Source organism: Ictidomys tridecemlineatus, chromosome 10 (genome assembly GCF_052094955.1).
Source record: "Ictidomys tridecemlineatus isolate mIctTri1 chromosome 10, mIctTri1.hap1, whole genome shotgun sequence".
Classification (NCBI taxonomy): Eukaryota; Metazoa; Chordata; class Mammalia; order Rodentia; family Sciuridae; genus Ictidomys; species Ictidomys tridecemlineatus.
In genome coordinates this window covers 11495631-11520418 of record NC_135486.1, presented here as the reverse complement: position 1 = coordinate 11520418, position 24788 = coordinate 11495631, and the positions used below count along the sequence as shown (strand labels likewise).

The 24788-nt window shown below is 35.2% G+C and overlaps 1 protein-coding gene across 3 annotated transcripts in view; it reads right to left on the bottom strand.

Annotated features, from left to right (window-relative positions):
• The window catches only part of Ralgps2 (Ral GEF with PH domain and SH3 binding motif 2), a 168687-nt gene that overhangs the window by 110782 nt on the left and 33117 nt on the right, over positions 1 to 24788 (bottom strand). For all 3 annotated transcript variants that reach the window (XM_078022374.1, XM_078022375.1, XM_078022376.1), the window contains exons 2-4: positions 19292 to 19430; positions 11828 to 11932; positions 10498 to 10548 (exon numbers count right to left, since the gene is read on the bottom strand). In XM_078022374.1, coding sequence (XP_077878500.1) covers positions 10498 to 10548; positions 11828 to 11932; positions 19292 to 19348 — 213 coding nt within the window. In that variant the 5' untranslated portion in view covers positions 19349 to 19430. The remainder of the gene's footprint in view (positions 1 to 10497; positions 10549 to 11827; positions 11933 to 19291; positions 19431 to 24788) is intronic.

Below are 24788 nucleotides of genomic sequence, written 5' to 3'. Positions count from 1 at the left end.
GAGCATACCACATTGATACAGCCACATCAATGTTTATAGTAGTGCAACTTACAATAGCCCAGTTATGGAACCAGCTTATCAATAGGCAAATTAATAAAGAAAAGGCAGTATATATACACAAAGCCATTTTATTCAGCCATAAAGAAAAATGAAATTATATTATTTGCTAGTAAATGAATGAAACTAAAGAATATCATGCAAAGTGAAACAAGCCAGTGGAGAAAGTTAAAAGTCAAATGTTTTCTTTCATATGTAGAAACTAGGGGTTGAGGGTGGGAGTGGAGGATAGAAGGGATTTAAAAAGGTGGGGCAGAGAGAAAGACAAAAGTAGAAGACAAATAGAGTAGAGGAAGAGAACTGGGGGCGGGTAGGAATACATGGGGAAGTACTGGGGTATGAAATCTGTCAAATTATGCTATGAACATGCTACAATGAGTCCTGCAGACACAGACACACACACACACACACACACACACACACACTTAAAATGCACTAACAACAATAATAGAAAATTGATAGAGGAGAGCAAGCAGATCAGGGGGAGGTAAGAGGCAAAGGAAAGGGAAAGTACTGGGAAATGAGACTGTGGTTATCATGTGCACTTACAAATATAGCATAATGATCCTATTACTATGTATAATTATAATGCACCAATAAAATTATTTTAAAAGATATTCTATACCAAAGCATCTCACATGAACACCACAAATCCAAAGCAAATTTAGTGACTCAAAGGATGCTTTTTGTTTTTTAGGATACAACTTAAGAATAGGGTTGTTTAGGGTATGTGTTGCGGTTTAAGTGACCCCCAAAACTCATGTGTGAGACAATGCAAGAAAATTTAAAGGTGAAGTGACTGGCTTATAAGAGTTTTAACCTCATCAGTGCATTAATCACTTGATAGTGATTAAATGGGTGGTAACTGTAGGCAGGTAGGATGTGGCTAGAAGAGGGAGGTCACTGGGGCGAGCCTTTGGGGTACATATTTGGTCTTGGTGAGAGAAATCACTTTCAGCTTCACAGTGATGATGTCTTGAGCTACTTTCCTCTGCCATGGAAATGTACCTCCCACCATGATGTTCTGCCTCACCTCCCACCATGAAGTACCTCCCACCATGATGTTCTGCCTCACCTTAGGCCCAAAGCAATGGAGCTGGCTGTCTATGTACTGAGACCTCTAAAACTGTGAGCCCCAAATAAACTTTCCTCCTCTAAAATAGTTCTTGTCTGGTCTTTTGGTCACAATGGTGAAAAAGCCGACTGAAGCTCTATGTAAATGAGCTTCACCTTAGCAAAGGCTAAACGAAACATAGCGACCTTAACACCCCTTAAAATTTATTCCAATAAACTTAACTTTTCTAATTGTTTTTTGTGGTGCTAGGGTTCACTCCCAGGGCCTTGTGCATGCTATATCCCACCCCTTTTTTAAAATAATACTTTTAGTTGTAGATGGACACAATATTTTATTTTATTTCATTTATTTAGTTTTTTAATGTGGTGCTGAGGATGGAACCCAGTTCCTCATGCACACTAGGCAAGTGCTCTACCACTGAGTCACAACCCCAGCTCTATCCCAGCCTTTACCTTGCAGTTTTAAACTCAAATGGTAAAAAGAAATCTTTGAATAATAATTCAGATATATAAAGGCAATTTCTTAATGATCAATGAAAGTATATATGAAAGAATATTCATGGATTCATTTTGAATCATGAAACTATTAAGCCCAATTTTCAGTTGCATTTATTTTGGAAACACATGGGAAGGCAAAACCATACAACTGTTGACCACCTACCCTATGTAAGATTTACTGAATTCACAGGAGTCACAGCTTCTCTTACGTCTTGTAGGTCTGATCTGAAAAGGGAAATTCTTGATCTAAATTTCATCTTGTAGGTTCCAACACTCTTAAAAGGACTGTTCTAAGGGTGATGATGTAGGGATACCTATAGATAGAAGAACAGAAAAGGCCAATATAGACCAGCATGTAGACAGAGAGCAAGAGAAGAAAAGAAAATCTGATGAAGCTAAAAGGCTGGGTGTGTGTGTTGGGGTGGGGGTGGGGGTGGGGGTGGGGGGTAGAGTGACTGGAATGAAAATTCTCAGGAGGAAAAGATAACTTGCTGAGCAATCTTAATGCTCAAAAGTGGAAAGCTTAAAAAGGAAATGGTATATCTATAGTCTTCAGCCTATATTGCTACACAGAAAGAAGTCTCTGCCACAGACTAAGTACTCACTACTGCCCCTACATTTTTAACCCACGAAATACACTTTGAAACTATACAACCCAATGTAATAGGATAAATTAAAATTTCCCCTTTCCTTTCCTAATGTACTAATGCCCTCTTTTCCTCCTTCTTCCCAGTATTTTAAAGTTATTTCTGTAATGAAATAAAAAAGAAAGAAAGGAGTTTTCTTCTCCTTCCATAAATACCCTGATGTACAATTCTCCAAAATAACACTTTGTTCTTAACCTTCTCTAATCCTCATGTAAGCCTTAACTCACTACACATGAAAGAAGTTCACAGCAGCAACAATACACACTGGTAAAACAGTGCATCTTGCTTCTAACAGGACAGTTAAGTTTATTCCAGTCTACAATTAAACCTTCAAGTCTGTGCTATTACTATTTGGATATGAGGTATCCCGTTAAAAGCTCATGTGTGAGAAAAGGCAAGAATGTGCAAAGTGAAAGGATTAGATTCTGAGAGTTATAACCTCATTGACCCACTGGTCAATCCACTAGAATGGATTAACTGGGTGGTAAACTTGTAGGCAGGTGGAGTGTGGCTAGAGATGCTGGGTCACTAGGGTGTGCCCTGGAAGGTGCACCTTCCCTGTGGCTCCTTCTCCTTCTGCTTCCTGGCTGTCATGTCCTAAGCTGCTTTCCACTGCCAGAGTCCTCTGCTATAATGTTCTGCTTTACCTTGGGTCCAGAGCTATGGGGTCAGCTAACTGTGGACTGAACCTCTGAAACCATGAGCCAAAATAAACTTTTTCTCCTCTAATTTGTTATTGTCAGGTCTTTAGATGCACCTCACAAAGCTGACTAAAATAGCTATCTTCAAATCTTTCTTTATATTTGTAGATTGCTTACATTTTAATACAAATGACAGCTTTCATTAAAACAAGGATGGAATAATGATATTTTTGATGTTAGACCTTTGGATATTGTCCTGACTACATCTTTTGGCCAGTACAAAAAATTTGCTCAGAGAATGCTTTTTATACATACTGCCAGAAATATCTCAATTGTAAAATTTTCAGAAACATTTTTAAAAGATTCAGAATTAATTAACATGTCCCTCACTTAACCAATAATCTTCTCAACTTCAAGTGTACCTCAGGTGTACAGAAGAGTCTTATTTATTTTTACTTAAGGTCTATTTGTTGCTATATAGTCTTCTCTCGGTATCCACTAGAGGATTGGTACCAAGGGCCTCCCTAACCACGGGCAACCAAAATCTGCAGATGCTCAAGACTCTTATATAAAATGGCATAGTATCTGCATAGCAAATACTTTAAAATATTTCTACATTATCTATAATACCTAATATAATGTAAATGTTATGTAAATATAAGTTGAATATCCTTTATCTGAATTGCTTCAAGGAATAAGTATTACTAAATTAATTCTAAAAGGTCTGAACAAATTTACACTCCCACTAACAGTGAAGTATTATTATCTAGTCAAATTTTAATTTTCCTTATATGAAATGGTTGGGACCAGAAGTGTTTCAGATTTTGGAATATCTGTATAGTGTTTACAAGCTGAACATGCCAAATGAAATGCTCCAAAATTCTTTAGATTTTCAGATTAAATATTCTCAAACTACAACTGTTGTACTTTGTTCAGGAAATAATGACAAGGAAAAAAATCCTGTCTATGTTTAGAACCGATGCAATTTTTTTCCAAGTTATTTTTCATCTGTGGTTGGTTAAATCCCTGGATGCAGAATCTGCAGATGGCCAATTGTAATCTAAATGACTTAGTGTATTGATTTGCTAGAACTCAAGTGAGGAACTTTCTTCTTTGAATGTAATATCTGTTAGAAGACTTTCAGTGGAACTTGTCACTTGATGAACACTTCAGATTCTTCTAAGAGAGGTAAATGTTACCCAATGTAACAATTAAAGTGTGAATTTCAAGCACATCACCTTTTGCTTAAGACTAATTCAAAAGGCCAGAGAATCGCTACTGAGAGAAAAGCAGATTGGCAAGCCACTAGTCTGTCATAACCTAACCTGTGCTGAATGACCCAAAATTCACTCTCAAGGGAAATACCACTGGTGTAATAAACGTAGCAATGCCTTCAGAAGAAATATCAGCATTGCAAAGCATCAGGGTATTCGTAACAGGCAAAATTAAAAACCTTAAGAATGTAATAACAGAACCTTCAGAATGCAGTCAAGGCTTCCCGAGAAGAAAGAACACATGCAGAGAGGCCCTAGAATGCCCAATGGCTTTCTAATAGGAAAAAAAATCTTCATGGTCAAAGGAGAAATCATATGGGAAGATCTATGTATATAAGAAATGTGAAAAAGCTTTGGTAAAAGCTGAGCTTCAAATCAACACCAGAAATCACACTAGAGATTAACAAATGTACAAATCCCTTGTGATAAACATCCCCCCTTACTCAGCACTGAAGAATTCATAGTAGAGAAGAAGCCTGAAAATATTCTAAATTATAGGAGAAAAAAAACCCCTGTTTCCACAGAAAGAATATTAGAATTCATAGAATTTTCACTGGATAAGAACACACTTTGGCTCATCCAAATGGGATGAGCAATGGGAGGTGACATCGGTATAGTAAACACAGCATGAAGCTTTGGAAGGCTCACTTTTAAAACTCAAATTCTGAACAGGTTAATAAGCATTACTTTAGGCACTAAGTTCATCAATGAATGGAGACACAAAGGTTCCTGCCCTCCTGGAATTTACCTTCTAGCAAGAGAATGACAGACTCCCAACCTAGAAGAGCTTGACAGTTAACCACTCCTCAACCTTATCACCTCATAAGACTGATTCATACTTTTTTTAAAATGAAAATTCTTATTTATTATTGTCTTATTCCTATATTTAACTGCTACTCTTCCAGGAAATTCTTTTGTTTCTGGAGTACCAAGGATTGAACCCAGTGGTGCTTTACCAGTGAGCCACATCCCCAGCCTTTTTCTATATTTTATTTGGACACAGAGTCTCGATGAATTGCTTTAGAACTGGCTAAGTTGCTGAGGCTGGATTTGAACTTTTGATCCTCCTGCCTCAGCTTCCCGAGCTGCTGGGATTATAGGCATTTACCTAAAAATTATTATACTCTGTGGTATGTCTTCCATATTTCATACTGTACCTGGTTCTTCCAGGAATTTGTGCATCCACTTCCAGGATTTTTTTTTCAAATATTTAGTAGATATTTTAAAGATCACTCAGTCTAAATATACTTTTTTTATTTTCCAGGTTTATAGAACGAAATTAAAGGCTAGGGCTGGGGTTATGGCTCAGTGGCAGAGCGCTTACCTAGCACATGTGAGGCACTGGGTTTGAACCTCAGCACTACATAAAAATAACTAAATAAAACAAAGGTATTGTGTTCATCTCTAACTAAAAAAATAATTTTTTAAAAGAAATTAAAGGCTAAAGATTAAAAAATATATTACATTACAATGTATTAATTGCAAAGCTGAGATAAATCTACAGATCTTCTGGTTCATGGCTCCAGTGGTTTTGCCACTAGATTTTATGAAGTAAAATTTAGTAAAAATTTTCTAAGCACCCATTCAGAACTATATGTTGGACACTGATTTAAAAGCAGGAGTCAGCAAAATAGTAATATGCGCCCCCAAACTGGCTTAAAGAAAAGACCATCAGACATGGTGGTGGTGCACACCTATAACCCTAGCAGCTCAGGAGGCTGAGGCAAGAGGATAGAGAGTTCAAAGCCAGCCTCAGCAACTTAATGAGGCACTTAGCAACTCATGAAAACCCTGTCTCTAAATAGATATTTAAAAAGGTCTGAGGATGTTGCTCAGTGGTTATATGCTCCTGGTACGCCCCCCCCCAAAAAAAGAAAGAAAGAACAACTAATAAGAGTTGTGAAGGAGTGTTAGTAATGGTTCAGTGTAGATTACAGGACTTATACCATGTCTTCTTTGTAATCACTATCTTTATAATTTTAGCAACCATTACTGTGTTTTCTCTCCATCACCAAAAGGAAAAGGCTACTTTTTGGTGGTGGTGGTTGGGGAGGTGAATAGCAAAAAGCCTGGTCTTATGTGAAAGGGATCACAACACATAGTAAATGTGAATAAATCACCACCTGAAATAAAGTTACACATGGATACATATGATATGGTGGTCCCTTCTTATCCATGGGGGACTGATTCTAGCACCTTTCCCCCTTGAATACCCAAATCCACAGATGCTCAACTCTCTTATATAAAATGATGTAGTATCTGCACATAACCTAGGAACATCCTCCAACAGACTTTAAATCATCCCTATACTACTTATAACACCTAATATAAAGCAAATACTATTTGATAGATGTTATACTGTATTGTTTAAGGAATGAATAATAACAAAAGATTGTTATGTGTTCAGTACAAACTCAATTTTCCCTCAAATATTTCTGATCCTTGTTTGGTTGAATCTATAAATGTGAATCCCAGAAAAACAGAGGGCCAACTGTATATACATAAAAATGGGCTCTGATTTGAGTAGTTTTGGTACAACTTAACTAATGATCTTTCAAGTAGTTTCACAAAGTGTATGCATAGCTTTTATTAAGTTTTAATACAGATTTAATAACTGGTATAGTGGACAGAACATAAAAATAAATTTACTAGTTACAGCCTCACAAGACAACCCTACTTTTCATAACATCTGAGGTTTAATTTTGATTTAACAAGAATTTCTTCACTCTTTAGTGAATGCAATATTCTAACTGCATACACGAGGAGATTGACACTATTTTATGCTAATGAGACTAATACGTGAGACTAATAGAGAGCTTAAGCAATCTTTCATGAAATTTATCAGTAGCAATAGCTTGACAAAATAATACTTATACAACCATTTTAGATAACATTTGGCAGTATTTAATAAATTTAAAGATATTCATCCCCTCAGCCAGTGATTAATGCACTAGAGCACATGTACCAATGTAAATTCTAATCAACCATGTTGAACATGAAAAGCACACCAAATACAAAAGCCATAAGATAAAATTTATATAAACAATCTAAAACCTGCAATAATATATATTACTAAGGGATACCTATACATATAGAAGAGACATAACTAACAGGACAGGAATGATATACACCAATATTAGTTAGTGTTTACCTCATAGGGAGGATACAGATGAACTTCTGGTTAGGTATACAGAAATTTACCTAAAAATTATTATACTCTGTGATATGTCTTCCATATTTCATACTAAATTAAGAAACATTTTTCTGCCAGATGGCAAAGTCCTGTTTCTGATAGCCAAATAGTCAGGAATGATAAAGACCAATATTGGTCAGTGTTTACCCCAAAGGGAGGATATAGTCATTCATTCTGAGATTGAACTCAGGGCCTCATACATGCTAATACCTGCATGCTCTACCATGGAGCTTCCCCCCTGCCCTGCATCCTCCCTTTAAACACCATCTCTCTCTACAGTGGCATCTCTCAAACTTATATTTCCTGCCTGGATTGGAAACATATGCCAGCACATACTGCTTAATCGAACATTCTCCCAGCGTATCTAAAAGACATAGGAAATAAGGACATTCAACTCCAGCTCTGGGCTCTAAATCTGTTCCTCCAGCCTTTCTCCACAGGGCTGCATTCTACCTTATGTTCTATATGAATGGATGCCAACTACATGCTTCTGATGTAAGACCAAAAACTTTGGCATTGCCCTTGGCTCCTCTAGCATATATGCTGACCACTTCTAACTCTACCACTCCTACTCTGAGCCAAGCTATCTTCATTTCTCACCTGTCTCCGTGATTCCCTGGCACTTCTTCCCTACCTATGCTCTTTCCCATACACCCTGGTCAGTGGTCAGAGAGACTACTTAAAACCTGAATCAGAAAACTAGTACCTAATATGTGACAGGCATTCAGTTAAGTACTTGCTGCATCACAACACAAAATGGAAAACTGCAAATGACAAGAACAATGAAGAAGAGGAGTGTCAAAAGAGCCTGCAGGAAAACAAAAAAGCCTACCTGAGAAAGTTAAACTTGATGAGACAAGTTAACTAGGATGTTTACAGGCTCAGTGGTGAGAGGGACTAAAAGAAGGCCAGTGCAAATGAGAGCAAAAAGAAGTAGAAAAGGTATAGGATAAGTTTGGAGAAGGAAGGAGGAGGCAAAACCATGAAGTGAGCTGGAGATTCTATTATGATGGTTTATCCTTATCCTCAGAACAACAGGAAACCACTGGTGTTTTAAGCAGAGAAATCACATGAGCACAGTTACATGGCCAGAGAGGGTTACAATGGCTCCCAGGTAGAGAAGAGAAACTTACTTTCGGGGTCAGAGTAGAACATCATAGATCAGGTAAGAGAGAACTGCAGTAATACAATTAGGAGCAGATGGCATCTTGGGGAGTTGGTAGTAGAGATAAATAAGATATGCAGAAAGTTAAAAAAAATAATCAATGAGATTGGTGTTGAATGCTATTGAGGGAGTAAAATCAAGGGAATTTTAAGGTTCACAAAGCACTATTAGGGGAAACAAAATATTCCCTTAGAAGAGAAGTGTATGTCTTTAAGTAGTGGTAGCCAAACACCTCGCTACAAATGGGTACTGAGCACTTGAAATATGGTTCTTCTGAATAAAGAAGTGTAGTAATTGTAAAACATACTGAATATCTAAGGTTTAATACAGAAAAAAATGCAAAATATCTTAATTTTTATCATGATTACAAATTGAAATGATATTTTAAATGTAACAGGTCAAATAAAATTATTAAAACTGACTTCATCTATTTCTTTTTACTCTATAATGTGGTTACTAGACCTCCAAATGACCTATTTCCATTGAACAGCATTACTTTCATATGAAAACAGCAATATAAGTATTGCAGTTTATTCTAAAGGCAAAAAAAACAAAAGTCAAAGGAGAAGATCCCTGAATTTTGGGGCCAAAAAAAAAAAAAAAAAGTAATTTTTATAAAGAATTTCATTTCTTTGGTTTTGTTCAAAAAGGTGAGGAAATTAAGGTTTTACTTTTTGGCATCTGAATACTAAAACCATTTTCTATTGATGTTATTTGTGGAATATATTATTTTTGTCTATTGCTAATCCAATGATTCTCTTTAGATAAGTTTCTGTATTACGAGAGAAAGGTTAGGAAAGCACATTAGGGAGATGACAGGGACTCAGAAATCTTTGGGCCCACCTCTTCATTTTATAGGTGATTAAGTAACTTACTTGAAAAATTACTGGACTAATACCATTTATATTACATGTATGAGGGAACTCATTACAGTCATTGTAGTGTTCAGGGACACCATAGATTTGTAATATATCACAACAGAAGACTACATTCTGATCCCTAAAGAGCTAAACAATCTATGCTACATTACTGAATTTCAGGATTATCAAGGACTATTTTGAGGCACACAATACTATTTATATTCTTACTTGATAAGAGTGGGAAAAGCATCAGTTCTTGGAATCTGAAACCCAGTCTCAGCCGTTAGTCGTTGCTGTGGTTTGGATATGGTTTTCGTGTGTTCCCCCAGAAGTTCATGTGCTGGAAGCTTGCTTTCCAGCATTGTTGTATTGGGAGGTGGTAAGTTTTAAGAGGTAGAACCCTGTGGGAGGTGATTAGGTCATGGAGTACCACCTTAGGAATTTTTGGTCTCAAAGTGTATGGGAATACTCAAAAGAGTGGGATGTTATAAGTTAGACACCTCATGTGCTTGGCCCCTGCTCTACATGGCTGGTCTTCCTTTCTACTCCTCTATCATGTTGTGAGGTAGCCACAAGAACTGACCCTCACTGAAGGATCAGTGTTTAGATAGGGTGTCCTCTGATTTTTGACATTCAGCCCTCAAAACTATAAGCTAAATAAGTCTTTCTTCTTTATAATGCACAAGGCACTTTCTAACAGTAACACAAAATGGACTAAGACTGCTGCAAATCAAGGATAACTGTCACCTGTTTCCTTATCAGTAAGATGGAGATGCTGCCATGCCCAGGTTGTGAAAATGAAAGGAATACTCAACACACACACAACCCTGCATATAGTCAAAATGTGGTTCCCTGACACTTTCTGTTCTCTCCAAAATTTCAACACAGTTCCATCTGTGATTCAATGATGCATAGTTATGAATGCCATGTTTCAGAGGCCTGAATAACGTTAAGATGTTATGGCAAAAGCTTTAAACATCTTAGAATTAAATATTAAATATAATTTGACATTTCTAAAATGTTTTCATTTAAGATACTATAGTTTATCATTTTCTATATTAAAAAGAAACATTCTTAAAACTACTTACATCTGGTTGAATAGCTTTAAATACTGGGACATCCATTAGCGTTATCTGACCCTGAAATAAAAAACACCAACATTAATCTGTTCTTTGGAATTCCATGACATGACATATATTCTAAGTAAAAAAATTTATTCTGTACTAAAATATTACTAAATAATTTTTAATTATAAGGGCTTACAGAAAGCCCTTATAATTAAAAATTATTTAGTCCATTAAATAAAATTATTTCTATTTAGCTGATAGCTATTTGTATTTTCTTGAGACAAATGAGGTAAAATTAGAAAATAAAGATAATTAAAAAAAAATCAAAAAACAAAATCATGTCTATTGGTTCATAGAGCAATATTGTAAAACTGACTAAATTATCACTCCTCAACTGCTCATCGAAAATTGATAAATAAAAAGGTTTTATTCCTAGGCAGGTGTGGTAATCCCAGTGACTGAGGAGGCTGAAGCAGGAGAGTCCAAGTTCAAGGCCAACCTTAACAACTTAGCAAGAACCTGTCTCAAAATAAAAATAAAAACGACTAGGGATGTATCTCAGTGGTAAAGCACTCCTGGATTCAATCCCCAGTAACTCCCCCAAAAAGGGTTTTCTTCCTCACTTATAATAAGTACTGATACTACATTTAAAAGGCAACATATTATATGGACTTTGTAAGTTAAGGTTATGGTTATAAATATAAAACAAAGTTTAACAATATATCAAAAAATTATATGCTCTGATCAAGCACAGTTTGTTCCTGGAATACAAGAGTGGTTCAATATCATAAAAATCAATGTATCCTGTTAACAGATTAAAGCAGATATAAATGAATATGTCAGTTAATAAATAAAAGATTTTCTAGATATTTGTCACAATATTCCAATGATATCTTCATATTTCATTTCTCAATTTTTTTTTTCAGAGTAGAAATTAGAAATTTATTAAAGGACAGCAGAAAAGACTTCTCCTGGAGGAAGAAGGGGACCCAGGAGGTGGAATCCCTCATTTCTCAATTTTTTGTTTACCAAACAGTAAAAATACTTCTTTGATATGTCAATAAAGTACAACTGACTTGGGAAGATAGCATAGGTAGCAATGAAAGGAAATAATCTATTACTTACTAAACTAAAGGTCTAACTTATGAAGCTGCTCTAAAAACACTAGGCAGTTCTTCTTACCTTCTCCATGCCATCCTCCCCCTTGTTCCAGTTGTGCTATTCCCCCAAAATTCCCATACCCAGCTTCTTTAACCATCTCCTCCTCTGCTGAGGTTACAAATCCTAACTCAATAGCATCAGTATGTAAGTTATATGCAAAAACTGGAGCCAGGAGAGACAGAAGGCTTACCGCATATTCCTCTGGTGTAACCTTAAGAACATCAAATACCACAGCATCAAAGCTTTTCTTCAATTCAGAGCCTTTGTCACTTAATGATTCAGAGCTGCTACTCTTCTGTTAAATTGAAAGAAAATATGGACATTTAAATATTATCTCACAGATGTCACAGAACCTAGACTGACCTTAAAAGGTGAGGAAACTAAGAACTGCATGTTAACAAAGGCTACAGAAAGCTGAGCAACATGTGCTGCTTAGCTGGAAGAGTACTAGATGTGGACCCAAGCAACCTGAAATCTAACCTCAAGTTTTGATTTTAGGTTCTTAAGTAACTGTTTTGGGGGGCGGGGGGGGGGGAGAGAGGGGGGAGAGAGAGAGAGAGAGAGAGAGAGAGAGAGAGAGAGAGAGAGAGAGTGTGTGTGTGTGTGTGTGTGTGTGTGTGTGTGTTTTTCTTCATCCAGGCATCCCATCATTTTCTACAGAAATAAAAGCCTTAAAATACTACAATGATTCTCAAATGGTATAAAGGAAAGTTGGGAAGAACAACATACATCCACAGTCAGGTATGAGGTACATGCTGAGAAATATGTTGTTAAGCAATTATGTCACTGTAATTACTTCACAGAATATACTTACATGATAGTAAATATTTATGGCCCAAATATCAATGCACCTTATTATATAAAAAAAATATTTCTTGGCATTAAATCCCAGATAAACCCCAAAACAATAATACTGGGTGATTTTAAAACATCCCTTCCACCAAAACAGGTCATCCAAACATAAAATCAATAAAAATATTTCCATCCTAAATAATATGATAAATCAAATGGACGAAACAGTCATTTAAAGAATATTTTGTGGGACTGGGGTTGTGGCTCAGTGGTAGAGCACTAGCCAACATGTATGAGGCACTGGGTTTGATCCTCAGCACCACACACAAAAAATAAGTAAACAAAATAAAGGTATTGTGTCCACCTACACCTAAAAAAAAAAAAAAAAGTTTTTTAAAAAAATAATATTTTGTTCAATATTCTGTTGGCATTGTGGCTCACGTCTATAATCCTAGGGCTTGGTAGGCTGAGGCAGGAGAATCATGAGTTCAAACCCAGCTTCAGCAACTTAACAAGGCCCTAAGCAACTTATGTTGAGACAAGGTCTCAACATAAAAAAAATAATAAAAAAAAGGGATGGTGATGTGGCTCAGTGGTTAAGTGCCCCATTCAATCCCTGATACCAAAAAACAAAACAAACAGATCATATTCTAGGTCACAATCTAAATCTCCTTATATAATCCTGTGTGTCTTATCAGATCTTAATGGAATGAAAACTCGAAATCAATAGCAAGGAAAAACTATTGAAACCACATCAACACATGGGTTGAACAATATTCTTATAAATGACTAATAACTCACAGGAGAAATGAGGAGAAATCAGGAAATTCTTAGAAACAAATAAGAACAGGGATACAACATATCAAGGTCTCTGGAACAGTATGAATGCAGTTCTATGAGGAAAGTTTATAGGATCAAGTACCTACATTAAAAAAAAAAAATAGAAAGATCCCAAATTAATCTAATACTATACCCTCAAGGCCTTAGAAAAGGAAGAATGATCTAGTGCCAAAACAAGAAGATAAGAAACAAGATCAGAGTCAAAATTAATGAATGTAAAATTTAAAAAACAATACAAAGGGGGCTGGGGCTCAGTGGTAGCACACTTGCCTGGCATGTGTGAGGCACTGGGTTCAATTCTCAGCACCATAAATAAATAAGTAAATAAGTAAATAAATAAACAAGTAAGTAAGTAAATAAAATAAAGGTATATCAGCAATTCAATAATAAATTTTAAAAAGTGACCAGGCCAACCATGGATAAAAGTTCTGAAATTGTGGGTCACAATAAATCTACTTTAAAAAAATAAATACAAAGGATCAATGTAACAAAGAACTGATTCTTGCTGGGCATGGTAGCACATGCCTGTAATCACAGTGACTTAGGAGGCTAAGGCAGGAGGATTGAAAGTTTGAGACCAGCCTCAGCAATCTAATGAGGCCCTAAGAAACTTAGTGAGACTTTTGTTTCAAAATAAAAAATGAAAGGGGTTGGGGGTATATCTCAGTGGTAAAGCTCCCCTAGGTTCAATCCCCAGTACCACCACCCCCAAAATATGATTCTTTGATAAACTCTTAGCAAAATTAACTCCACAAAAGAGAAGACTTAAATCAATGAAATTAGAGATGATAAAAAGGAGATATCACCACAGATACTTCTTTTTTTAAAAGAAAAAAAAGTGAGAGATAATTTTTTTAATATTTATTTTTTAGTTTTCGGCGGACACAACATCTTTGTTTGTATGTGGTGCTGAGAATCGAACCTGGGCCGCACACATGCCAGGCGAGTGCGCTACGGCTTGAGCCACATCCCCAGCCCCTCACCACAGATACTTCTGAAATCACTTGAAAATTTATACTCCAACAAACTGAAAAATCTAGAAGACACTGACAAATTTCTAGACACATATAACCTACCAAATTGAACCAGGAAGATACAGAAAACCGAAACAGACCAATATCAAGCAATGAAACAAAGCAATTAAAAGCCTTCCAACAAAGAAAAGTTCAAGACAAGATGGATTCTCAGCTAAGAATCACTGGTACAAAAACATCAAGGAAAGAAAACCATAGACCAATATCTCTGATGAACACATATGCAAAAACCCTTAATAAAATATTACCAAAGCACATTCAAAAACACATTAAGAAGAATGTATACATGATCAAGCTAGATTCATCCCAAGGATATGAGGTTCATTAAACGTAAGCAAATCAATAAAAATGTACTTCATTACATGAACAGAATTAAGGACAAAAATCATATGATAATCTCAATGGATTTAAAAGAATATTGTTCAAGAAAATTGAACAATATTCTTTTAAATCCATTGAGATTTTTTCTTTGAGAAAATCCAGCACCCATTCATGTTAAAAATGCTGGAGAAAATAGAAATAGAAGGAACTTACCTCAACATTATAAAGGTTACATATAAAACCAACATCATAATGAAGGGAGAAGAACTGAAAACATTTGCTTTAAAATCAGGCACAAGACAAGATGTCCACTCTCACCACTCCTATTCAACATAGTTGTTGAAGCAAGAGAGGGAAATTAAAGGTTTACACTTAGGAAAAGAAGAAGTCAAATTATCTTTTGCTGATGATCTGATCCTATATCTAGAACTGCCCGCCCCCCGCGCCCCCCCCTGAAAAAAAACTCTACCAGAAGATGCTTAGAGGTAATAAATTCAGCAAAGTAGTAGGATACAAAATCAACATGTATAATTAATAGCTTTTCTATATCCTTTTTTTCTGCTGAAAAAGCAATCAGAAAAATTATCCAACTCACAATAAAATCAAAATAAACAAAAACCTTGGCAATTAATCTCACTAAGGAGATGAAAACCATAGCTTTAGAAGATGGAAAAGACTTCCCATATTCTTGGATTGGCAGATTTAATATTGTCCAAATGGCCATACTATCAAAAGCATTATATAGATTCAATGTAATCCTCATCAAAATACCAATGACATTCTTCATATAACTAGAAAAACAAGTCTTAAAATTCATTTGGCAGAATAAAAAGACCCAGAATAGCCAAAGCAATCTTGAGCAAGAAAAAGATGCTGAATTATACTAGAGCTATAGCAAAAAAAAAAAACAAAAAAAAAAACCCCAGCATGGTGTTAGCATCAAAATAGACATAAAACCAGAGGAACAGAGTAGAAGACAGAGACAAACCAAATAGTTAACAGTCATCTAATACTTGACAAAGGTACCAAAAATACATGTTGGAGAAAAGATAGCCTTTTTAACAAATGGTGCTAGGAAAAGTGGATATTCATATGTAAAGGAACAAAACTAGATCCCTATCTTTCACTTGGCACAAAAGTCAAATCAAAGTAGATCAAAAACTTAGGAATTAGATCAGATCTCTACAATTGCTAGAAGAAAACATAAATTGAACACTCCAACATATTGGCACAGGCACCAGCTTCCTTACTGAGACCCCTAAAAAGTTCAAGAAATAAAATTAAGAATCATTAAGTCAGACAGCATCAAATTAAAAAGTTTCTGCATAGCAAAGGAAAGTTTGAGACCAGCCTCAGCAATCTAATGAGGCCCTAAGCAACCTAGTGAGACTTAGTCTAAAAATAAAAAATGCTGAGAGCCACAGCCCAGTCCGCCAGCGAGCCATTGAGATGACCATGGTTATGTTAAGCTGTGTATTCAATTGTATATTAGACCCCTGTGGTCTACCTCAGCCCTACTTTGGAGTTCTCCGGGGATTCCTGGAGAGATCCTGTTGGTTGGGGAAGTGCTAGAGGAGGGAATTCCGGTTGGTGTGTGGTGTGGCCGCGTGGGTGGCATTGGCGGGAGTTCGGAAATAAAGTTTGTTCCTGCTTGAGTGGCTTATGATTTGTGCCCAGCCAGACTGTGGCAAAAAAATAAATAAAAGGGGTTGAGGGTATATCTCAGTGGTAAAGCTCCCCTCGTATGAAGAGACTACAGAATGGGGTAAAATCTTGGCCAGCTAATCCTTTGACAGTGGATTAATATTTAGAACATAAAAAGAACTCAAAAAAGCTTAACCCTCCCCCACCAAAAAAGAAGAAGACAACAATGGGCAAAAGAACTAAAGAGACATTTCTCAAAAGAAGAAACACAAATGACCAAGAAATATAGAAAAAAATGTTACCACTCTATAGCAATCAGGGGAATGTAAATTAAAACTACATTGAGATTTCCTCTCTTCCCAGGCAAAATGGCAATTATCAAGAGTACAAATAAATGTTGCAAGGGTGTTAGGGAAAAGGCACACTCAAAAATTGATGTGAATGCCAATTAATACAACCACTCTGAAAAACAGTATGGAGATTCCTCAAAAAACTACAAATGGAACCCCCATATGACCTAGCTATCCCAATCCTTGATACCTATTCAGAAGGACTCTAAAAAGTTCAATGATACACCCATATCAATATTTAAGGAAAACAACTCACAAAAGCCAAGTATGGAATCTCTCAGGTGCCTATGAACAGATGAAAGAATTAAGAAAATACATTTTACACATACACACATATACACACACACACACACACACACACACACACATACGAATTATCCTAGCTATAAAAAAGAATGAAATTATGGCATTTGCTGGTAAATGAAGAGAAATGGAGAACATCATGCTAACTGAAACAAACCAGATTCAGAAAATCAAGCATTAAATGTTTCCTCTCATATGTCAAATCTAGAATTAAAGGAAAAGTAATGATCAGAAACCATAAGGATAGAGGGAATACCAATGGTGAAGAAGAAGGAGACTGAGAGGGAGAGAGGAAGGACAGAAAGGGGAGGAAATGTGGAATGAATGACAGAATTATTCTGTGCATGTATAAATACACCACAGTGAAATCCATTTTTAAGTGTATCTACAAAGCACTGATCAAAAATAGATAAATAGGGCTGGGGTTGTAGCTTAGTGGTAGAGCACTTGCCTAATATGTGTGAAGCACTGGGTTTGATTCACAGCACTGCTTACAAATAGATAAATAAAATAAAGGTCCATCAATAAATAAATTTTTTTTCAAAAAATAGATAAATAGAAGAAAAATGAATATATTCCTAATATGCTAAGTAAATATACATAAACAATATAATTCCTGGCTCAAGGAGGAAGAAAAGTTATGCATACATTTACACAAAACAAAAAGCCTAAAGATTTTTTAAAGTGATAGTTTCAAAAACAAGAAAACTCCCACCTTTTAGGGAATTAGAAAAGCTTTTATTAAAAGTTACAATGTTTGAAATACATTTCAAAAGACAATATCTTTTTGTGCAGTAAGGAAAGGGACACATTGGAAAGGGAAGAAAAATTCTGGACGGAAAATTTAGAACAGAAGTAGGCAAAGCTAATGATTTATATAAACATTTTTTAAAATGTAGTATTTTCAACAGAAGTTTCAAATAGGAATTAAATCCATTAGAAATAAAATTGGGAGCCATTCTGCAGAAAATATTGAATAATGAATGGCTGTGGGGGCATTCTAATATTATTAGTAGGCAATGAGAAACTACCAATAGTTTGGGGATAAGACAAAAGTTTAAAAACTTTATTTTAACAATGTTAATGGTAAATTTCAAACAAATGGAACAGAAACAATAGAGAATAGTAATGCAAAACTAAACTGAAAAGTTGCTGCAATAATCTAGACAAGAAATCATAAATAACCAAACTAGGATGGTAATAGTAGAAATAAGGAGATGAAGCCAAAGTCTGGTGAATAGGCTGCTCCAAGACAGTTGCCAAGGATCTGTACCTCTTGGGATTCCCACCTTTTTGTAATTCTCTCCCCTTCAGTGTGGGCAGGACCATGACTTGTTTCTAATTAGTAGGAAATGGTAAAGGTTTATGTAAAAATGTGGATGTGTAACTGATGTGATTCTGCAATCTGTATTTGGGGTAAAAATGGGAGTTCATAAGCCACTTGAATCTAATGTATGAAATATGATATGTCAAGAGCTTTGTAATGTTTTGAACAACCAATAAAAAAAAATGGCAAACGTGATATGATGTCACTCCCATGATTACATCACTTAAGGTCATAATTTCTGTTTTGCTAGTGGATTCCGCTGGGATAAGAAAATGGTTGTGGCAGGCCAAGAAAAAGGGAGTAGATAAAAGAACTTAAAAGATTTAAGTGTAGGTGGCTATGGAACTGTGGTACTACTAATAGCCTAAAGGTGGTGGATTTAAAATTGTTATTAAAATACTTTGAGAACAAAGTGTTAAGAGTCATAAATGTTAGTCTTCTCCAATATAGGAGAAAAACGAAGGAGAAACATAGAAGACAAATGCTAAAACTACTAAGGTAAGTATTCTAGATTTGTAGACAGGCAAAAAAAGAAAAAGATGAAGCAGAAATAAAATCACAATATACTAATTAGAGAGGTGAACACCTGGTTCAGTGTTCATCTCCATCTACCTTATCAGACTAAGCCTAATAGTCCAGTCCTAGAGTTCTTTGATCTCCTTCAACAGGCTTGAAATCAGTATGATGTCCAAAAATTCAGTGATTCCAAATAAATAATCTTTCTTTGCCTCACTTTCACTATTGTCCAAGGTTCACATAAAGTAGGAATACTCTAAAAGGAAATTATGTGTTTCCTTTAAAATTAAACCTAAAAAGAAAGTTTCAAGTAATCATTTCTTATTATTATCTTTCAAGTATTTTAAATAGATGAGAACTATTTCTAGGATGAACAGTGAATACATGAATGACAAAACTGCAAGTTCTTAAAAACACATAGCTCTTTATCTCACATTCTAATTTAAAAATGCAACCAACCACAGTGAATGAAAAGTCAGAAAAGGCAGGTGAGAAAATTTATAGTGAGGTTTTGTAAAATGTCTTACCTCAGAAGCAGTAGCTGCGATATTAACATTGCTTGCCTGTCCGTTCATCAGGTCCATGCTTCCCTCATCAGTCCCCACCCTATGTTTACAGCAACAGAGGACTGATTACTTCATGTCCAAGGCCACAAATACATTATGTCTGCAGAAAAAAAATATATAGATAGATAGAAAAGTTAAAAATCTTCCCTGAAGTTCAAAAACACCAATCCATGCCTACCACTATGCTAAGGAACAAAATAGTTCATCTTTGCTGAACTCCATTTGCTGAACTTTTATTTTAGCTAAGCCACTAAATCCAGATTGAGAACATGAGAACAATCCTATAAGCTATTTTCAAATAATCAGAAACACCAGATGGGCAGTATTCAATAGTTGTTACTGTTTTCTTCCTAAGTGAAGCATCACTTTTCACTGATTAAGTGGAATATGTGAGAATAAAATAATTTTTTTTTTTAGTTTTAAGTATAAAAATCATGTGGCAAAGTAATGGATGCCCTATACAATAAAAATTTCAAAATCCAATGGCACCTCTAAATAAAAAATATTGAATAAGCTTTTCTTTTCTTTTTGTGGTACTGGGGATTGAACTCAGGGTCTCAACCACTGAGCCACATCCCCAGCCCTTATTTTTATTTCATTTGGAGACAGGGTCTCACTGAGTTGCTTAGCACCTCACTTTTGCTGGGGCTGGTTTTGAACTCATGATCCTCTTGCCTTAGCTTTTAGCCACTGGGATTATAAGCATGCACCACCATGCCCGGCTAAGCTTTTCATTCCTGGTGATCTAGATAGTTGGGGACCAAGGTACCATAAACACAGAAAAATAAAATATAAAATGTGTCATAAAAATACCACAAAATATGACATGTTTATTTTATAGGGCTTTAAGGTTTATGAATACCCTCAATCTATTATCTCATTTCACAGCTTCCAAGAACATCAGTTAGTGAAGATATTATACCTGTATAATACAACATAACAATAATGCTATTATTATTCCCATGTAATACAAGAAATAAAACCTCTTGGAAAAAGGGTAAATGATGAGCCAAGAACAAGAAACAAACCATCAATATTAAATATTTTTTCCATAATACTGTATTTTTTCTATTTTACTGGAAGTCAGAATATTTTCTTGAGGTACTACTATCTTTACACAAATAACTTTCCGTACAGCACTGAGTAGCTAACTTAACCTCTCTGACAAAATTTTCTCCTCTCTGTAAGTTGAATGGACTTGAAGGACCCTTTTAAAATTTCCACAATGTTTTTCATAATAGAATGGTAAGTGTCTATAATTTAGGTATTCTACTTTAAAGACTAAGTTTATAATGTCAATAGCAATTCCTTCAATACTAAACTTACTTTCTCTGAAAAAGCAATGTAGGATAGCAACTGAAAAGCACAGAGCCTAGAACAAGATTGACTATATAAACCCAGGAAACTTGAACTTTCCTTGCTATTTCCTCATCTATAAAACAGGAATAACAATAGATACCTCCCTGACAGAGTTGTCCTGGGGATAAACAAGCTAATATATGCAAAAGCACCTAAAACAAGTGCTGGTACATAACAAGAATTCTATTACCATGATGCAGACTTTTTGTTACCATATACTTACTCTACATAAAGTTTAAATTCAATGGAGTCTTCTAAATAAAAAAGACAAAACCTTAGAAATATGCCTCTAGCAAGCACACACTGGTGACAAGTTGCTAAAATCCTAATTGTAAATGCCAATGAATAAAAATGCCAAATCTATTTCCTAAATGAAGCAACACCTACCCCTGGTTTTCAAATACTTAAAAATTACTACTAATAATAACACTCCTCAGTCACATCCTAAATTTATCTTCATTTCTTCAGATTGCCTAAGTACCCAAGAGGAAAACACTGTGCTAGAATTAAAAAAAAAAAATGTTTGAAATAATGGTGGTTTTAAAACCATTTCAAAGACATTTAGAAAATCAATAGGAAATGAATAAAGCACAGAAATACTATAATTTCATCCAATGGATATTATCTATAATATTCTATAAGCATCATTAACCTATGACAACACTGTTAATGATAAATTTATGTTCACCCTGTTACACAAAACTGGCTTGATAATTCCAATTTTCTTGACAGTAACATTCAGTTTGCAATGAAATGTTTTCAAATAATTTCATCTCATTCCATATTCTATGCATAGACTAAGTATGACATGAATTCATAAATCAAGAGTGCCCCCTAGTGCTAAAAGATTCTTAATTTCATGGTTAAAGGAATTGTATCTTTACCTATTAAATATGTAAATTTAATTATTATTATTATATACTGAAAAAAGGCAATGCAGACTGGGAATAATAACAATATATTTGCAAGCTCCAATCATAATCAACTTTTCTCCATCTGTTTTTAATTAAACTGTTAAATATTCCATGATACTGGAGGTCACGTAAAAGTTCATTACATGTTAAAAAAAAAAAACAGAACATAGTATATCTTAAAGAAATTACTCATAATTATTGACAAATATACTACATGTCAATTTTATTTAATAATGGTGAAGTACAAAGGGTTCATATTTAAACACTGCAAGCTCCAAGGGTGACATGGGTTTATTCTTTTAGTACGTGTCTCAGACAAATTTATCAAATTAATACATACTTTTATTTTTTAACCTTAGTTTTTTAAACTTATTTTTCATAGTATTATATATGGCACAATCATTCATAATGACTATCAACATCACAGCATCTATTTTAAAATTCATTAGTTTCTACTCACTCTCTTTTCAACTTTTAAGATAGTTACCAAAGCAGGGATATTGGTTCTTTCTAAGCAACATCCCTGATCAGGAAATCTTGAAGCATACATTCTTCCTTCTCAAATTCACAGAACTAGATTGTCAAATTGCAGGCACAATCATTCGGCCCCTAACTGCTTGCTCTCATTGCCTCCTCAAAAAACCAAGGCCTTTTTATAAATGAACAAGGGGTAAGCCAAAGCAAAAATTTCTTACTAGTCAATTTAATCTTATTTCACAGTACCAGCTGCATAGTCTTTTCTAAAATAATTTACATAATCATCATCACAATTATGCTAAAGATTTCAGATTTTTCAAGATATACTCTAGAAAAGTTAAGCAACAACTATAAGTAAACTGGTAGTGAATGCAATTAACTGGAAACTTTTGGACAGTATGGAACAGTATGCACAGGTCTGGTCTAAAATCTCAGTCCTGGAAACTCATCCTATCAAAACTGTAAAAAAGAGATAAAAACAAAAAACAAAACTCTATACAGAACTACTCAATCAAGCATTATTTACAAAAGTGAAAATCAGACGCAACTTCAATGCCTTTGTATGTAACTACTTTTAAAAAATACAACTGAGTATTTTTAGACATAGCTCAATGGAGAGCACTTGACTAGCAGGCACAAGGCCCTGGGCTGGATTCCCCAACACTGCCACCACCATCAATAAAAACAAATTTGCAAGGAGTGGTGGTGTGCCTGTAACCAAGATATTTGGGATGCTGAGGAAGGAGTATCACTTGAGCCCTGGAGTTCAAGTCCAACTTTGACAAAAATAGCAAACCTGCCTCAAAAAATAAATAAAAATAAACCAAATTTAAAAATAACAATTCAAATGGACGATTATAAGAAACAGGAGAACAGCAGTGACAGGTTAAATAACAGAAACTAAATCTTCTCAGGATAATATTTTTATAAAGTTTCAAGAGGAAAAAAGAACATAGGGTAAAACATAATTACAACACAAATATTTAAAAGTTACTACAAAGTTTCCTTTCCTTTGATATTATTTTTTTTAAAAAATTAAAGGTACACTTTAAAGGATATTCATGGGAGATTCAAAGACATAAATAAATGGCCTGTGTATGGTAGCACTAAGACAAGCCCATTTTAGCACATGCTGCCATAAGATTTTGTGGCCTTCTCCATTTTTTTTTTTAATCTAAAAAAATTAGGCATTAGTCCCAAATTCCCCAGTACTTTATTTTCAATAATTATAGCTGGTTGGGTGTGGGGGTGCACACCTGTAATCCCAGTGGCTCAGGAGGCTGAGGCAGGAGGACGGAGTTCAAAGTCAGCCTCAGCAAATTAATGAGGCCCCAAGCAACCCAGTGAGACCTTGTCTCTAAATAAAATATAAAAAAGTGCTGGGGATGTGGCTCAGTGGTTAAGTGTTCCTGGGTATTCAATCCCTGGTAAACTTGACCATCACCACCACCAAAAAAATATTTAGCCATAGAAATGCTGAGGAATAACAAAGAAAAGATTTTGGTTTTGCCATAATAGTTATTAAGCTTTTTGGACAAAAGTATGATAAAGCAGTTGTCTCTTAAAACCACTAGTGGTAGAGGACTAAGCAAAATTATCTTTGCTATTTGCCACTATGAAAAGTTTAAGTTATTAAGACAGGAACTTAAAAAAGAGGTTGAAATGAGACATATAGTCTGGAGCTATAGACTGTTCCCTGCCCGCACCTCCCAAAGAGTTTATTAGCCTCCCACCTTTGTGCTTCCAGGGCTCTTTTGTCAAAGTCTACTCCTGTATTTCCACACTGTTTATGTTTTCTTTCCTTAATGATCTTTGATTTCCTTGATTTTAGTTAAAGATCCATATTTAAAAACAAACAAAAACCCATTGTTTTTCATCTTGCATTCAGACACATATATAGCATAGTACTGGACTTAAATTACCTATTTAATAAGTATCTGTTCAAAGAAAGAATGAAGGAATAAACACTATAATCATTCATAAATGCCAGATTAACCATAAAAGTACCGGGAAAGTAGCCATTAAATAATCAATACACATAAGATTTAACACAGTGTGGTGAAAATTTCTACTTTGAGCAATACAGCTGACAAAAATCAAGTAAAACTGACTCCAAGAGAAATTTAGGATAGGGGCTTGAATTTTTACACTATTTGGAAAGAAAAACATAAGGTCACCAAGAGACAAGAATGGAACTGAGACACATGCCCTCTCCTTCCTGCCACATGCCTACATATCCCAACAGTTCAAAGTATACCCACCCCATCTATGTACTAAGAGACTCTGGGGGAAAAATATATCTGGTATAGAAAGATGAGGTGAGTTGTCTGTACTAGACATGGCTGAAAGAAATTATCTGTTCCAAAAACCCATCTTCTGGGGCATGTTACCACACAGACACAGATTTTGAATTTTTTACCAGAATGGTTCAAGACCTTCAAGACAAGAAATTCACACAAAATATGTTTGCAAGCCAGCAAGACTGCTCAAAGCCAAGGCAGGTGGTGGGAACAAAAATTTAAGAGAGAAATGTGCCTTTCAAACTGGGTAATGTGAGATTCCCACAAATGAAGCCCCACTGACAAACTCAATATAAAAAATATCATAAACTCTATAAGCTACCAACCTACAGTGAGACAGGAAACATCAATTATTGGGATTACTTTCCAAGAATTTCAAATGAAAAAGTATAAGAAATAGGAGGTAAG